General features: G+C 35.9%; 2 protein-coding genes across 5 annotated transcripts; both read right to left on the reverse strand.

Annotated features, from left to right (window-relative positions):
• Positions 1-559: 559 nt before the first annotated feature.
• On the reverse strand, positions 560-6,935 carry GONST3 (golgi nucleotide sugar transporter 3). 4 transcript variants are annotated; one of them, XM_086459546.1, is made up of 4 exons: positions 6,798-6,935; positions 6,652-6,690; positions 4,103-4,252; positions 560-2,068 (listed from the first exon to the last, which is right to left on the reverse strand). In XM_086459546.1, the coding sequence occupies exon 4, from the start codon at positions 2,046-2,048 to the stop codon at positions 912-914; it is 1,137 nt and encodes a 378-aa protein (XP_086315672.1). In that variant the 5' UTR covers positions 2,049-2,068; positions 4,103-4,252; positions 6,652-6,690; positions 6,798-6,935; the 3' UTR covers positions 560-911. The 4 variants fall into 4 exon arrangements, with proteins under 4 accessions (XP_086315672.1, XP_086315670.1, XP_086315671.1 ...); XM_086459544.1 differs by lacking the exon at positions 6,798-6,935 and having other exon boundaries at positions 6,652-6,787; XM_086459545.1 differs by lacking the exon at positions 6,798-6,935 and having other exon boundaries at positions 560-2,071; positions 6,652-6,787.
• Positions 6,936-10,883: 3,948 nt separating this feature from the next.
• On the reverse strand, positions 10,884-11,786 carry LOC147391939 (uncharacterized). The gene is made up of 3 exons (XM_086459120.1): positions 11,575-11,786; positions 11,274-11,474; positions 10,884-11,110 (listed from the first exon to the last, which is right to left on the reverse strand). Exons 1-3 carry the CDS (start codon positions 11,738-11,740, stop codon positions 10,884-10,886), a joined length of 594 nt encoding a protein of 197 aa, XP_086315246.1. The 5' UTR covers positions 11,741-11,786.
• Positions 11,787-13,322: the final 1,536 nt, after the last annotated feature.

Here is a 13,322-nt window from a genome sequence, read left to right on the forward strand (position 1 = left end):
TTTAACTTTACAAGATTTCCAAAGAAATATTTTAATTTATGTTGCATAGTTTGTTCCTGCTCTGATCGTGATTTATGGATCTCTTCTCACATGGTGTTACTCTCCTAAAATTAATCGTTGCTAAATCTATCACAGAAAACAATATGACTCAGGTTGAGAGAAATTTTGTTAAGAATTTATGGAGACCAGCTCAATTTCAAGAAGCTGGTTGGATGAACTGTTGATGTTCCCCTCATGAGGTGGTTTAAGTACTCCGCAAGAAAGCCATTCCCGACTATCTTTTTTTGTTTTTTCTTTGTTGTGTAGAAGAGAAAATTCATTATGATTTTTCCATTTGATCTTCAAATGACTAAAAAAGAACCGATTTTACTTGATCCATATTGAACCTCTCGAGCACTTTTCAGATATATTTTCTTGTGAAAGCCTTTACTTTTTTGATGATTTTGATGACTACTTAGTGTATCCTAATGGATCTCAATGGCCGAGACCACATTCCGCTTTTGATAATTTAATAGGTCTAACCCAATAATATAATTAAAATTCAGCCTTGCAATCGAGATAACAAAAAACTCACCCTGATTGAAAACTTCTCAAAATTGGATTGAATAAGTTTTTCTACAATCTGAATTATGAATGGGGCAGCAGGTGCGCTTCATGCCCATAATGACATTTTTTTTAGCAAAACTCGGAAAGACTAAATCACAGCGTCGCTGCTTTCTTCCTTTTTTGAAACAAGGCAACAACTAGTACTCTGTCCCCACTCTCCACCACCCCCTTGTTTGGATGGATGGACTAAAGAAATGTTTACAAGAAATAATCGATTATTACCCACGAAAAAAATAAAGTAATAATCGCTTTTGAGTTTCAGATGAAAATGAAAAAATAGAAAAGAAATAGTAGGGCAACTTCCCTCAGTTCACCTCTACAGAATTGACAGCCTCCTTTTCAGTATCGTTGCTTTCTTGGTTCGTCTGCATTTCAAGAAGCTGTAGTTGTTCCTCCTCACTTCCTTGTGCTTTCACTTCCTCTTTGATGGTCTTAGGCTTTGTACTCGTGGACTGCTGGTACATAACCCCGCCACCCATACAGATTAACAACCCCACTGTCCCCACTACCGTCGAATGCTTATCCCAAATAATCAGATTGATCACGACCGTCAATAGCTTGTTCACTATACCCAACACCGTAAACCCTGTAGCCGATATTGCCTTCCGACAAGAGAACCCAAAAAAAGAGATGGCTAAACCAAACAAGCATGACAAACCAACGGGAAGTACAACTCCAAATGAATACCAATCTGACTCGTCCGATATCTCATGTTTTATCTTCTTCAACTCCCCCATTATAAGCAACTCCAATGGAAACAAAAGGAGGGCCTCGAGATTGTTGTAGAGTACAAGACCCCACGTGTTGAGCCCAATTGTCATGACCACATGTTTTATATAAACGAAGTCCACAGACATACTAATCAGGTAAGCGAGGGCCCAACTATAAGCCACTAAAGTGAATTGGTAATCTGTTAGGACATAAAGTATACTCCCGCCAAAGATGGTTGCAAGAGAGACCCACGTTCTGATTGAAGGCCATGGTTGGTGCAAGTAGAGGGCCTCCCCGATTGCAACAAAGATGGGTACAGCAGACCGGAAGACAATAAATGTATCTACATTCGCATGCAACAAGAGCTCACTGTTTGTAAAGAGGGAAATGTAGAATATCAAAGCCGCAGGTAGGAAACGCCACATGGTTCGTGGGTCAAGTGTGTCATGCTCCACGAGCTTGAGCCGCCCACAGAGAAGGACCCCAGCAGCACTTGTGAAGTACTGCAACGCAGTCAGAGCCCCGGGGTAAGGGAATTTCATGACTGCCCATTTGTTGATGATTGAGAGCAAAGATGCTGAAATGCAGTAACCGGTGGCAATACCGTATATTGATGCTTGCTGAAGTAAACAATCATACAAGGTTGATTTGATTTCATTGGACGACAAAGGGGTTACCGTGGGGCTTATCCGTACCTCACCGTCTTTGGGATTCTCCTCATCATTCGACATCTGTGAGGAGTGAAAAGTTCCTGCTGTGTGGATAAAAATATATTAGATGACATTTTATTGAAATACTTAACGACTTTACAAATAAATTTCGAGTAGATTAGACAAGATGAGGAAGTGTTTTATGAGTTTGCTTCCTGTATGAATATTATATACAATGGTAAGACTGGATTGCAACTGAAGACGTCATACATGGTTTTCAACAAGAACTTGCCTCAGAGTTTAGTCCATCAATATTATTCACCGAGGTCATTCTTGGTTCTGGTTAAGCTAAATAACTTTTATAATTGAAGATGCACAATACGTAAACAGCTCTAGAGCACCGTTACCAGAGTTGCCCAACAATGTATAGTGCTGGTTCACAATGTTTTAAGTCTTGGCTGAGCTAACTTGGTGAGGAAAATCTCCTCGATGCAAGCAATTTCCAGCTCTTTTAATATTTCCACCAAGAAGAACATGTAAATTCAAAATCCTTTGGTAGAGAGAGAAGGAAATCTTAGGATCTCTGTTTTGTAAGGAATTTCAATGATTAGAAAGTGAATTATTTAGCTACTATTATTGGATGCATCTCTGACACCCAAAGATGCAACTCCAATAAGGAATCTTGGGTGTGGAAGAGGAGTTAAGATGAAATTTTCTGTCAAAACCTATCATATGCTTGTCTAACCAAGTGACTTTAGTTTCTCAGCTTCCATAACTTGGAAATCTGAACTCTAAAGTACTTACTAAGGTGGCCTTTTCTGTTTGGACAACCGCTCTCAAAATTTTGATGTTTGACCATCTTAGATCCCACAAAGCGAATGTATTTTACTTGTTTCCGTTATGCAAGGCGAGTGGTGGATTAACAAATCACCTACTTACTCATTTGTCATAAAACACACCATTATTTCTCAGGGAAGGAGCTCATGGTTCATGATATCATCACCACTAAAAAAGTTTACATTTTTTTCCTAAGTTTTTCCAAGAGTTTCTAGGTCTCTTCCTAGAAGACTGTTTTGAGATAAGAAAGGGTAATCTTGTAACAAAATTAATCTTGTAACTATAGTTGAGAGATTTATTTGCGTTTTTCCTTGTTATAGCTCTTTGTCTTGCATGATAGACAGGTCAATGTCATGGTTACTGCTTTGAAGATTTCTTATTCAGATGGGATCCCGTAACCAGTTTGTGATGTGTCTGTTTTGGGTGGTGGCTGTTGGTGCTTCTGTTTTTCTTTTCTTTTTTTTCTTTTTTTTTTTTCTGTTTTTCTTATGTTTTTTCTTGGTTTGTTGTTTCCGGCTTCTCTTGTTCCTTTTGTGGACTCCTTGTCCTCATCTAATAAATTTTTTGGTTATTAAAATAAAATAAAAATAGACAGGTCTTCTCAATCTCCTCTGGTTTTTATTTTGGATGCAATTCTATGAAATTTTATGAGTCACAAAAGAAAACTACCAAAGAGGGATTAACCTACAAAGCATGCGGCAAAAGGAGATGTAGGCAACAATTCTCCATAAAAGGGAAGAGTGATATACTATAAAATTGAAGGTAGATCAAATCAGATATTATATGAAAATACTCATGTTACATATTTATCAAAGTTGGGCAACATTAGAGCAAGCCAACAAGGGTGCTTTAGACCTAGTGGGGATTTCCCTTCTTCAAAGAAGAATATGGTGCAATTGAATCAAATTACATCATTCACATTGTTTTTTGGTCAAATGTTAATGAAGTTATTAGAAGATATGATACATATATTCTTCTTCATATCAACACAGAGTTAACAATTGTCTTAGCTTGGGACAAATGATCATAGTTCCAATTTCTTCAGTGATGAAATCACCAACATTGTGTCAATTACAAATGATATTGTTTATACAAGCCTTTTGTTGTGATGCATTGTACGTCATATTCTAAAATCCCAAAAAAAAAACAAAAACAAGAAACTCAAAAAATTGAACCTAGTGTGGAACAGTATAACCTTGAGCAATGGAAACAACAGAAGGAAAAATGAAAGAAAAGAGAATTCAAGTCTCAAACCTACCAAGGCATATTGAATCTATAACATAACTACAACATCATACCTTCAACGGTCTCACTTTCCGTATGTAGTTGCCGTGGTACTAGGTATCCCTTGACTAAGTCACACAAACTTTGACCTCTTTTTTCAATTCAAGCCTTTTGTTTCAATCTTGGGAGGATTGACTTACAATGTCGTACTTGATGAGGGTTCACTGATAGAAGTACAAACATAATAAAACAAAAGCGTTATGCACTTCAATGGGCATAACATGATCCTACAAGTTCAATCAATCCGATCACGTCACAAATCTAAATAATAATAATAAAATTGTGTTGTTCATGGTTGGTTTGATTTTGGGGTTCTCTGTTAACCATTTGTTTTTGGTGGAGTTAAGAGATAAATACCTATATATAAAGTCAATTGCTATGAGGGAAGCATTTTTATATCAATAGTTACTAAAACTTCACCGAGGCCAACCCTCGGTGGGAGCTACTCAATGGGTAGTGGCCTAGGTGCTGAAACACTAGGCGCTGAAGTGCTTGCCTAGATGTTGCATAAAACCTAATATAGTAGATGTTCTAAACACAAGTAAAAGTCTTGTAAGCTTAGCATAAGGAACTCAAATAGATTTGTTTTCAACCAATTTCTTACTTTATTCAAGCACCTAACTAATTCATTTTTTCTCTTTCAGGCGGGATTGACTCTTCAACAGAAGAAGAGTATTTATCATCTTCCCCTTTCTTGCCAAATTATAGAATACAAATTGTCTTCGCAATACGAAAACAGTCCCCCCCCCCCCTCACCCCCCCCCCCCCCCCCCCCAAACCCACACACACACACACACAATCCCCACCTCTTTTTATTTATTTATTTATTTTAATTATGATGGGTAAAGACTCTTTGTTATAGTTTAAACAGAGGAATTGTGTCTGCAAATACAAAAATAGTCCTATGACTATTTTCTTAGTTTCAATTTGGCTTTTCTGCGTTTTTCTTTGCTATTCCATTTTTACTTTGTCATTTTATAGGTAATTTATTACTTTTTCCCACTAATCCTTCAGGCATTTTACTCTCATTATCTAATTATTAAGAAATAAGTTATCAATTTACTCCTATGCATCTTCTTCACTAAAGGACTCCATTGACTAGTGTCAACAAAAGCTTTTGACTTCATTGCTTCACATACATCACAACATGAAATTATAGAATTTCTCTTGTTCCCCAGAACAAACAATAAGTATATATATATATATATATATATATATATATATATATATATATGGGGAGCGTTCAAGGGACATAAGTAAAAAAACAAATGTAAAAATCAATCATGTTTCAAAATATGGGTTAGAAGTTTCGGATTGAGCTGATTTTTTTGTGAGGGTGATCTCTATGATGAGAAGATCATTGCACAAAAAATCACCCCAGCCTGAACCTTCTAACCCCATCAAAAGTGATTTAGAATGTGGACCATCGATTTTTTACCAATAATTTGCAAACCACTTTTGATGGATTTAGAAGTTTCAAATTGGGCTGATTTTTTGTGAGGATGATCTTCTCATCAAAGAGATCATCCTAACAAAAAATCAGCTTGATCAGAAGCTTCTAACCCATATTGTGAAAAATGTTTGTTTCTACATATGGCTTTACTTATGTCCCTTGACCCACCCGCAACCCCCCCCCCCCCCCCCCCCCCCCCCCCAATATCTATATCTATACATATATGGATTTTTATTTGTATAAGTAAAAATTATCCATAAATTATACTTTTTTGCAGATAAAAAATTGCAATTTAATGAATTATCTTTAAAACATTCACTTTAAAGTAGAGAAGTATTGCAAGCATCCACACCAAAGAAATCCCTATAATGTGTACAACATTGTGACAGGTAATATAAAAAAAATGCAATTTAATGAACTATCCATAAAGCCTTCACTTTAAAGTAGAGAAGTATTGCAGGCATCCACACCAAAGAAATCCGTATAATGTGTACAACATTACGACAAGTAATATATTCCTTTGTTCCCTAGTTCAACCTCTCAAGTTATGGGTTTGATCTCCATCTATGTTATTTCACAAACAAAACTTCTCTTAAAACAGAGGACACCAAGTTCATTGTCCAGACATGCCCATTGATACTAAAGTTTGGTCAGATATAGGTAAGTTTATATGAAATCTTAGGCAGCTAGATTACACATGTACCACAAATCTTCATGTTCAAGAGAAATTTGGAAACTGAACACCTATACAGGAGTTGGGTTCTTCCAACAAATCAAATATATAAGTGATACATAGCTTATATTTGCTTCATCACTTCCAATTCCATACCTAATTCACATTACCTATTTTTGAAAGAAAAAAAAAAAGATCCCTTTTTATCTGCCATGGCTGAGTGACCTTGAGTGTTCAAGTTCGTCCAATGGGTTCCAATCCAGCGAAGAAGACAGAATCTTCAACAGAGACATAAAACATCGGCCATGGTTGGACGAGAATTTAAATCTTGAGCCATAAAATACATAAAACAAACCCAAAAAAAATTTAAATCGATTAAAATGCAAATCCCTAGTTCTAAAACCATAAAAATGGTTCATTGGAGAGGAGAATAGTACCTTAATCGCTTGCCTCTTCAAATCGACTTTGCCAAAGATCTGAAAAATAAGGAATAAAAAAAATGTTAGGGTTTCGATTAAACCGAGGAGAAGAAAAGTTGACGATCGAAAGTGTTTGATTTTGAGCTTTATTCACGAAAATTTACCTGGAATGGAGATGGAAATGGAGATCTGAGTGTGTGGGAAATGAGTCAATCTACGCTGACTTACTAAGACACTACGTTTGACAATGTTGATCTGGTGGCATACACAGAATGATAGATCCTTTCACTCGTATCTTAAGAAAAAACATCTATGGTTTTGTAGCCATTGCCATTTAAGTCAGTTTAGTATTTTCCTTGGGAAATTACTTGATCGTTCTAAAAAAAAAATAATAATAAATAATAAAAAAAGAGAAGGAAAATACCTATCCTCTTACAAATATATACCTCCATTGTGATGAGCTCATGATTATAATTTGGTGGTAACCCTTGGCTTTTCATTTCCCTCTCTGTTTTTATGTAAGCCATTAAATATAGGTATTAGATAAGAGAGTTCTTGAAGAAGAAACTTTTCTCGTCATGATTTCAAAACTTGATATCTCGTTGTTTGCGTGTAGAGGGAGTCCATTAAACTCAGTTTATATTGATTGATTTATATATATTTAAATCAAAATAATTGTACTTTTATAATAAAATAGTAAATGTTCAGTCAAAAATCATGTTTTATTTATATAATAAATATTAAAATCTAAAAATAAGAATTATTTTAATCAAAATCCCGATTGACTTGGTTGAGTTTTAGTAATTTGGTTGAGATTTTCAAAATATCGTCTCAGACATCCCGTTTATCTCGCAAGATGATGTGAATGTGGAGACACAATGTAAATTCGTATTGTTGTTGAATGAGACCAAGATGACTCGCTCGAGGCATCTTGAACAAGATTTAAAATCATGTTTCTCATACTTTGGTGTCTTGCAATTTGTCTTAGTTTTACAACACATTATCAACATAAATCTCTACTTAGTGATTGTTGGGAATACTATTTCTTTTGTTCTTTATCAAAAGGTAAGAAATTTTTATTCTTTATAAAAAAGATAAGAAAAATAATTTCTTTTATGTTTCATGTTGTTCATAAACTAATAAAAATATTCGTTCTTGAATTATTTTTTCATTATGAGATACCCTTTGGAGAGTTGACTTAATTTTTCAATATACGTAATAAAATTTCATGGCGTTACAAATCTAAATTTCTATATTAACATTATGACTAAAGTAGTTTAATGTTGATTAATTTAAAGGAAAAGCCAAGAACTTTGAATAAACATGGTTCAAAGTCACATATAAGTGATTAGTGTGAATTACCATTTTGTGGTTTGAAAATGAGTTATTTATAATGTCGGCTAATTGCTCATTTTAATTATCAAAACATGAGTGGTCACATTTTTGTTTTAGAAAAAATTAGAACGGCAAGTTTTAGGTCCTACTTGTTTGCATGGCAAATCGTTGCAAATGCAAAATTTTGTATTTGTAAAGATTTATGTTTATTGAATTTTATGTAATTTTACGATTATGGTACTTTGTTGTGTCCAACGCAAAATTTTATGTTTGCTAGGTTATCCTGCAAATGCAAAAAAAAAATAAATAAATAAATAAATTAAATAAAATAAATTAAAAATTAAAAATTAAAAATTAAAAATTAAAAATTAAAAATTAAAAATTAAAAATTAAAAAAAAATATCCTTAAAAACTGGTTTAAGTTAAATAATAATTGACATATGATTCTATATCATTTTAAAATAAATCGAAAAATAAATTAAATCATTTCAACTAAAAGTCTCATACAACTCATAGAATTATTTAAAATTCTTAGTAATAAAAATGAACAGTGAACCATAATCATAAATTCGTCAAAAGTTGATCACTTTTTCATAAATATCCCAAGCAATAAAATAGTAGAATACTAGTTCTAAGATGTTAATATAGTTTCTATAGTCCAGGTACTAAGTTTTTAATTCTAGTTCTAGGTTTTTTGACAGTATTGTTGCAAGCTCTTCAAGTTCAGAATTTACACCAAGAACTTGTCATCATTGAGCTTGATTCAATGCTCGTTGTGAATGGGTTGAAAGGAGAATATTTCCTGTGGGGAACAAATTCTGTGATACATGGTACAAAGTCAGCTCTATCGAGATTTCAATGGAAAGTTCAGCCCACATGGAGAGAGTGCAATGGTGTTGTTGATACATAAGCAAACAATGGAGTGTTTGTAGCTCTTCTCTTGTTTTTTTACTTTTTTGCAAACCTTCCTCCTTTGACTAAGAAGGCCCTTCTGGAGGACTGGTTAGGGATTCCCATATTCGGATTGTAAACAAATCTTTTGTCTATATTAATATAATCTCACTTAACAAAAAAAATAAAGTTTCAACTCTTTTATGCTATATTTATATGTCAAAGGGCATGTACCCATGCAATGTGGAAACAAGTAAAGAAGGAAGTTCGATAATTACATAGTCAAGAAGTCTAATATCTTTTGAATTACTAGCTATGGCTTGAATTATAGTAGGCTTTTGATTATGAATTTCTTAACAATCCCATAATTGAGAATTAATTGTTGCATTTGATGGTTTTGCTTTGATCTTAAGACAAACAAGGTAAATTAGAATATCTCTAATGGATAATATGTCAATCAGTTTGCACGATTTTCATTTTGATGATGATATATTTGCATCATTACGAATTCCTTTATCCTAGTTTTGAAAGTTTTTGTTCAAATTTTATGTTTATGTTTATTTGTGTAAATCACATTTTTTTTATCAATTATCTTTCAAGTCATTAGTTGGTTAAATTGTTAATCTTGCTATGGATGTACGTGCATGTATTCTGCACCATATGTTTATAAGGTCAAAACAGTAGATTGACAAAGTTGTCTGATTAATGAATTAACTAGAGTCCGCCTTGCCTTACTTAGTGAAGAAAAAAGGCCTTACTTAAATCTCATCCACCATAAAAAAAAATAAAAAAAAAGACCTCAAGATTCATAAAATAAGTCTCAGAGGTTTGTTATAAATCTTAGGGTATGTTTGATTGCATGGAAAGTCACTTTCCATGGAATTTGAAATCCATGAAAAATTAGTTGTGAAAAATAGGTAGGGTTGGAAAATCAAATTCCATTGTTTGATTTCACATGGATAAAATCATGGAAAAATATGAGAAAAAAGAAGAAGAGGAGAAGGAGGAAGAAGATGATAGGAGGGGGAGAGGAAGAAGAAGATGACGAGGAAGAGGGAGGGGGGAGGATGTGGCGACAACAGTGGCGGCCACAACGGCGACGACAACGGCGACGGTGGTGGCCACGACGACGGTGGCGACCACGACGGTGACGGTGGCGACGGAGGTAAATGAGGAAGATGGGGGGGAGAACGTGGTGGTAGTGGTGACGGATGAGGTGAGGGATGGAGAAGAAGGAGAAGAAGAAAAAGAAGAAAAGAGATAGAAGGTGGTCGGAGACAGAGCCGATGGCGACGGCGATGGTGACGACGACGACGACGAGGAGGTTAGTGTAATGGTGATGGTGGTGGTGAAGAATTGATGATAGAAAATATAGGTGGATTTCATTTTCCCACCCATATGGGTGGGAAAGTGAAATCCATGATTTAGTGGACTTTTTGAATGGAGTGGAAAATGAATTTCATTTCCATGTGCAATCAAACACTTGAAAAATGCCATTTTCCATGGAAATTGATTTTCCACCCTATTTTCCATGTGCAATCAAACATACCCTTAATGTCTTGTTTGACACCATAAAAAAAATAAAAAAAAAAAGACCTCAAGATTCATAAAATAAGTCTCAGAGGTTTGTTATAAATCTTAATGTCTTGTTTGACATATATCAAGATTTTTTTTTACGGTGGATTAGACTTAGTAAAATCTTTTTCCTTACTATCTTAATAAATGCATTAAAGAAAAGGCAGAAGCTAACATTGATGGGTCCCGTTCAGCAACAAACTTCCCTTCCAAACACAAGCATCATTATAGTAGCAATGCATCAGGCTCCAATCCTTAATTGGTGTCTAAAACATGCATACGGAGGCTGACATTGATGGGTCCCGTTCAGCAACAAACATTTTGGTAAAATATTTTTCAAAACATAATTAAAGGTTTTGGAATGGGCTGATTTTTGGTGAGGATGATCTACTCACCGTGTAAATCATCCTCACCAAAAATCAGCCCATTCTAAAACTTCTAGCCTTAGTTTACAAGTTGAAAAATTGTGGATTATCTATTTTTTGTAAATCATTTTTGATGGGACCAGCACCACCTCTGATTCCTACACCGATCCCTATGCTGATGCCAACTCCAAAGCCTCCACCAACCCCATGGCCTCCACCAGCACCACCACCCCCTCCTAATCCTCCTCCACCTCCAACACCTCCTAAACCACCACTGGCACCCGCACCAATTCCACCACCATGACCTGAGCCTCCACTGCTACCACCACCACCGCCTCCTCCACCAGCTCCTCCAACACCACCTCCTGCCCCCCACCACCACAACCACCTCCGGCACCATGACCGGAACCTCCCCTCCACCTCCACCACCTCCTCCAATGCCTCCTCCAGCACTACCTCCTACATGACCGGAACCTCCACCAATACTACCACCACCTCCTCCTCCTCCACTACCACCTCCTCCCCCGATGCCTCCTCCAGCACCACCTCCTAAACCACCACCTGCACCGAATCCACCACCATGACCGGAGCCTCCACCAGCTCCACCAGCTCCACCTCCACCAATGCCTCCTCCAGCACCACCACCTAGACCACCACCACCACCAGCTCCAAAACCTCCACCTTTCCCTGAACTAGCCACCACCCCCACCCCCACCTCCAACGCCACCTCTATTACCAAATCCACCACCTCTTCCTAGTCCTCCTCCTTGATTACGACCACCTCCACATCCACGCCGACCTCCAAAGCGACAATCATCATCGCCAGACCTCCCACCAAATCTTGTAACGTCAACTTTGTTGTCTCCAAGAGTAATTGCACTCAAATGGAAGACAATGCTCATGAGAAGCAGCAGCGATAGCCATTTTGAAGAGACAACCATATCTTAAGAGCTAACAAACCTCAGTTTTTTTAGCTCCCTTGCTTGATTTCCTACTTCCGCATCTCTTCTCCTTATATAAGCTTCACCCACTTGGCCACTAGACACAGCAACTGTCCCTTTATGGTAAGCGTTTATCTGTCCATCTGTCCATGTCCAGAGCCGCATGCAAACCGTTGGGAATTTGGCGGGAACATTTAATAAGAAGTCGAAGTAAAAATTAGGGATATAATCAAGAAATTTAAAGCAAGTCAACCCTACGGACGTTTTGCCCATCTGGCCCTCTCTTAAATGACCTTGCACGAATGTTTATGAATCACCAACCATCAAATATAATTGATTCAAAACCAATGCCTATGAATTACCAATAGCAGTGGGCCATCTCCTATACCAATCATATATTGCTAGACCCAGCTAAACCATCGTGCACATTGGCCCATCATTGGAGAATAGGGTGGGTCACGTGGCCTGGCGATTCAATTAGGTATTTTAATAGTAATAGAGAACATATTTTCCTTCCTTAATAAGATTTTAAGTCTTGCCAAGGGTTTTTTGCTAAAATGGATTACCACATTAGCAATCCAATATTATAGTCCTTTAAATTTTGTTGACAATTCAGACCCAAATTTTTTTTTTTTCAAAAAATAAATTATTTTATGCTTGATCCAAGATTTTGAAAATAGATGGCTACTGAAATTCTACTTAACTTCTAAATTTAAAATTAGAATTCAACGATTAATTTGAATTTTTTTTTTTTTCTAAATTTTATAGAATTTTATCCTCTTGAAGCATTAGATCATGATTTTGATATCACAAGGTGAGCCCAAGGACCCTTAGTAAGGGTGAAATTCTTACTAACTTAGTAAGATTAGTTGGACTCATAATAAAACTAGAGAACTACTAGTGGCACGCCAACTCTAATTTATTACAATCAATTAATTTCTCAAATTATTTAGCACACCCAATTAAAGATTAAAACACACTCTTCAAATATAACAAAGGTTTGGTTCAAATCATAATCTCAACATTGCAAAACATTATAACATTCATTCTAACAATTTCAATAGCTATTTAAAATTAGTGTCATGCTAGAGTGACCTCAAGTTAGAACCTCATACATCACTTCTTGACGTAGGAACCATAGATGTTTTTCACTCATATCTCGATGAAAATCATCTATTGTTCTCTTACACTTTCACATCAAGAAGTGCAATATGAGATTCCAGGCTGAGTTCACTTCAACATTATTGTTAAAATTATGATTAGGGTTCTATGCACATGCCATTTCAGGTGAATAAGTTTGAGTATGCTGTTTTTGAGTCAGTTTATCACGACTCAAATTTAAATGATCATTAATCATTGGAGTCTATTTTATGAACTTCTCTAGCCTCAACCCATAATTGACACTTCCATTAACATGATCATTATAGGATTTGAAGAATAATTCAGATTTCCTAGAAATCAGTTCAAATCTTTAGGGATTAATACATTTTCCCCCCAAGGATACATTTTTCTTGGGAATCCTAACATCCAAACAATCATGTTGATGGAGAGCCTCAACCCTCTAGTTCTTCAAATACTCTCT

Source organism: Akebia trifoliata, chromosome 11, assembly GCF_017979445.1.
Source record: "Akebia trifoliata isolate Shusen 1 chromosome 11, ASM1797944v1, whole genome shotgun sequence".
In the NCBI taxonomy this organism is placed as follows: Eukaryota; Viridiplantae; Streptophyta; class Magnoliopsida; order Ranunculales; family Lardizabalaceae; genus Akebia; species Akebia trifoliata.